The sequence below is a fragment of the Triticum dicoccoides genome, chromosome 7B (genome assembly GCF_002162155.2).
Source record: "Triticum dicoccoides isolate Atlit2015 ecotype Zavitan chromosome 7B, WEW_v2.0, whole genome shotgun sequence".
Taxonomy (NCBI): domain Eukaryota; kingdom Viridiplantae; phylum Streptophyta; class Magnoliopsida; order Poales; family Poaceae; genus Triticum; species Triticum dicoccoides.
The window spans coordinates 572,999,500-573,004,104 of NC_041393.1; the positions used below are offsets into that span (position 1 = coordinate 572,999,500).

Sequence of the window (4,605 nt, forward strand, 5' to 3'; positions counted from 1 at the left end):
CAACTACAAATAGAAGATTTTTTAGTCTGTTTTGATTACATTTGAATAGACAATTATTAGTAGTAGTATCGACCATGGTATCTAGATAAGTCTAATACAATCTATACATAGAAATGTTTTATTCTGTTTTGATTACGTTTGGATAAACAATTATTATTTTTAGTATCAACCTGCGTATCTAGATAAATATAAGACAATCTATAAATCGAAGTTTTTTATTCTGTTTTGATTACGTTTGGATATATAGACAATTATTATTAGTAGTATCAGGATAAATACATTTGAAATACCATATGATACATGTGGCAAATGATCCACACATGAGGAATATATCTAAACATGTTTTAGTGTTAGATACATAGATATCTTAGTATCTAATAAATCTAAGCCAATTTTTTGGGACGGAGGTAACATATAAAGAGGGGTCTCGCCCTCATGGGCAGAGCAGCACACAGAGCAAAGTTGGCTTCCCTACTCAACGATAACAAGCAAAGCTACCTCGCAAGCCTGTGTGCACTTAGCAAGCAGCAGTCTCCAGAATGATGGCGTGCTGTTGCTTTGTTGTATCCCAGCTGCTCATTGTAATAACGCTCATGTACCTTGTCATGGCCAAGAGCAAGGCCCGCAGTGGCACGTGCTCATCGGCGACGGTGCCGCTTCCACTTCCGCCGGGGCCATGGCCGTGGCCAGTGGTGGGTAGCTTGCCCAAGCTAGTGCTCAACAAGCCGGCGTTCCGTTGGATCCATCGCATGATGAAGGATATGGGCACCGACATCGCTTGCTTCCGCCTCGGCGGCGTCCACGTCGTGCCGATCACATGTCCCAAGATCGCAAGGGAGGTGCTCAAGAAGCAGGACAAAAACTTCTCGTCCCGCCCACTCACCTTCGCCTCCGGTGCCAACAGCTCGGATTACAAGGACGCCGTGCTCTCACCATTCGGCGACCAGTGGATGAAGATGCGCAAGGTGCTCACCTCTGAGATCATCTGCCCCTCCCGCCACAAGTGGCTCCAGGACAAGCGCGCCGACGAAGCTGACAACTTGACGCGCTACATCTACAACCTCACCACCGGGGGGTCATCTTCAACGTCGGGACTAGGCGCCAACGTTGATGTCAGGCACGTCGCGCGACATTACTGCGACAACGTCATCCGCCGGCTTGTCTTCGGCCAACGGTACTTCGGGGAGCCTAAGTCGGACGGTGGGCCGGGGCCGATGGAGATGGAGCACATGGACGCTTCCTTCGCCCTCCTAGGGTTCACCTTCGCGTTCTGCGCCAGCGACTACCTCCCGTGTCTACTTGGCCTAGACCTCGACGGCCACAAGAAAATTATTAAGGAGGCCAACACAAAAGTGGATAGACTGCACAACGTGGTCATTGAAGAGCGTTGGAGGCAGTGGAACAGCGGCGAGAGGGAGGACGGGGTCCAGGACTTCCTTGACGTTCTCATCACGCTTGCCGATGGTGACGGCAAGCCGTTGCTCAGCATCGATGAGGTCAAAGCACAGTCCAAGGTAAGCAAAATATTAATTAATGAGAAATTTTAAGATGGTTCAAGGGCCTAGATTGAATTTAGTGACCAGTTGCCTCATAGTTCTACAAGGTACTAATACGTCATCCGTGAGAAAAGATAATAGCTCACACTCTTAAATACTAGATCTTATACTGTATTTCACAGGTGTTAGAAAAGGGAAACAATAGAATAAGAAATTATGAATTAATAGTTTAAACATAGAATTATTGTATTTTTCTACCATTTTGATGTGATTTCAACTTAAATTGTATTTAAAATTCCAATTATTCGATGTAATCTATCTTTATGCAAAGATATAAATTGTAAATTGTATTAACTTACATTTATCTCCATGGAATGCATGCAGGGCATAATATTAGAGGCCATAGATAACCCGTCAAATGCAGTGGAGTGGGCGCTGGCGGAGATGGTGAACAACCCAGAATTGCTGGCCAAGGCGGTGGAGGAGATGGACCGGGTGGTCGGTCGCGAGCGACTGGTGCAAGAGTTAGACATCATGCAGCTCAACTATCTCAAGGCGTGCATACGTGAGGCATTTCGCCTCCACCCAATCGCTCCCTTCAACCTGCCGCACATCGCGATTGCCGACACCATTGTTGCGGGCTACCACGTGCCCAAGGGTAGCCACGTCATCCTTAGCCGGCTGGCCCTGGGCCGGAACCCCACCGTCTGGGATGAACCGCTCCAGTTTAAGCCAGAGCGCCATATGGGAGACAACATCAATGTGGTGCTTACCGAGAGCGAATTGCGGTTCATCTCCTTCAGCACCGGACGGCGGGGATGCATCGCGGCATCACTAGGAACAACCATGAGTGTCATGCTCTTTGGCAGGCTCCTGCATGGCTTCACCTGGACCAAACCGGCTGGGGTGTCGGCCATCAATCTCAGCGAGTCCAAGCACGACCTCTTCATAGAGAAACCGCTAGTGCTACATGCTGAGCCACGTCTTCCAGTGCACCTCTACCCTCTCATGCATTGTTGAGCAAATAACGAGCTATGAATCACCGATATGGCAAGTATGCTAGCTTTTTTTGATGAATCTATACTTATACTAATAAAGGGAGATATTCTTTTTTTTGTCCCGCTTTGTTTCGTTCCACTTCGATTGATTTTCACGTATGCTAGCTATTTTGGTTTTGTCCGTTTCATGTACAAGCAATCCGATTTCTTTCATGCGTCGCTGGATCGTCCTAGGCTTGTCCAAAGCATTGGAACAGTATGTGCTAGCCAAACAACCACCCATCTAGTATTAATTTTGGACAAATAGAGATGAAATGTATACAAGATGATGCTCTTTTTATCACCAACGAAGGATGAAAGTAGGTCGGTGCATATAGGTTGGGCAACTCCGTTTGAGTTATTTCTTCCGGCCCAAGTCCAGGGGGGCAGCATAGCAGCCTATAATAGTTTTTCTATTTTGGTTCATCGATTAAATAGTACCACATAGTTTTCTTACTTTTAATTCTATAAGTTTATAGTATACCCTAGCAAATTGCCATGGGAATCAATAAGCAGCCTAAAAAAACATTAAAAAACTCAGAGAGTGAGGTATGCAATGAGGATGCATATTTCGAGGGTGATCGGATCTGAGATTATGGGCCAGTGAAAGCAATATGGAGACGATTAAAGATCTGTGATTATGGGCCAATGGAACCAGTAAAAACCCAACTAACTATCTGAGATTATAAGCCAATGAAAGAAATGAAAACCCGATGAAAGATTCAAGACTATTATGGGCCAATGGAAGAAATAAAGACGTGATTAAACTTGCAAGCTCATGTGGATGTACATGGTGCATAATTAAAGGACTCGTGGGCTAAATCATTATAATTTACACCAAAGGGGAGAGGCAGATGGGTGGGGAGACCGAGGAGGCATTTAAGGACGAGGAGGAACTCGTAATTTCCACACTTGACACATACGACCAGCTCGTTGCGACACTCACGAAACATGAAATCATGGGTGATGACCCGCCGAGGTGTCTGCCAAAGCCCGTGCCAAGCTACCTGTCTCGCTAGGGATTTTTTTATTTCTTGCTATTAATTTTGATGATAAAGACTAATGTTTGTCCCCCGTTGCAACACACACATATGTGCTAGTAAATCAAAAGGAAAAAAAAAAAGAACTGAACGAAAAATCAAAAATGAAAAAAAACTCAAGGAAAAATACCCAACAGAAAGCTCAAGAGAATGGAATCAAACCTTGGAAGAAAAAACCAGAAAATCAGCACAACAGAAGTCGAACCAAACACAACGAAAGCAACAGAATAAAAAGGGAGCAACTATTTGACGAGCGCTCCTTCGGGAGCCCCACAACGATCAACGCCACTTGGCGTGCTCTCAGCCGCCCCGCCACGTGTCGTGCTCTGGGCGCTCCCTTCGTAATTTTTTTTATTTTTCCGCATGCATTTTTGGCATTTTAAATGGTTTTTTTCTAGGTTTTTTTTGACGTTTTGGTTTTTCATAGCTTTTCGGCCCAAAAATTTTCGAAAAAAAATTTGCGCAAAAAAACGCGTTTTTTTGCTTTCGCGAGAGGCACGGCTGTGCCTCCCAGAAACAAAAAAAATGTGTTTTCTGTTTTTTTTCCTTTCGCGAGAGGCACAATTTTGCTTCCGCGAGAGACATGGTTGTGATTTCGTGAGAGGCACGGCCGTGCCTCTTCCGGAAAGAAAAAAGACGTGTTTTCTGTTTTTTTTCCTTCCATGAGAGGCACGGTTTTGCTTCCACGAGAGACACAGTTATGATTCTGCGAGAGGCATGGCCATACCTCTTTCGGTAAGGGAAAAAACTGTGCTCCCGATTCGGGTTTTTCATGAAAAAAGTGCGTTAAAACCTTCAACATGTGATCTAGTTTTGAAGATCTCGACGCGAGAAATCCAATAGTGAAAACGATTCGAGATTTGGACGCACGGTTTAAGAGATAAAATATTTTGAATAAACGAATCTAGAAAAAGAGAGAACTCGCATGTTGCGGCAAGTGAGGCATATGCAGCGCACCATTTGTCACAACCTGAGAAGGTGGGGTGATGCGAACCAACCAGTGGTTGGATGGTTAGAGGGACTATGGTATCC

At 45.1% G+C, this 4,605-nt stretch overlaps 1 protein-coding gene across 1 annotated transcript; it reads left to right on the forward strand.

Annotated features, from left to right (window-relative positions):
* Window positions 1-539: 539 nt before the first annotated feature.
* On the forward strand, window positions 540-2,516 carry LOC119339130 (tyrosine N-monooxygenase-like). The gene is made up of 2 exons (XM_037611284.1): window positions 540-1,514; window positions 1,881-2,516. The coding sequence occupies exons 1-2, from the start codon at window positions 540-542 to the stop codon at window positions 2,514-2,516; spliced, it is 1,611 nt and encodes a 536-aa protein (XP_037467181.1).
* Window positions 2,517-4,605: the final 2,089 nt, after the last annotated feature.

Bases quoted from the DNA above. Each gene is read 5' to 3' on its own strand.
- LOC119339130 (XM_037611284.1), top strand. From the start codon at position 540: ATGATGGCGTGCTGTTGCTTTGTTGTATCCCAGCTGCTCATTGTAATA. The intron at 1,515-1,880 runs GTAAGCAAAATA...GAATGCATGCAG, and splicing joins AGGTCAAAGCACAGTCCAAG to GGCATAATATTAGAGGCCAT.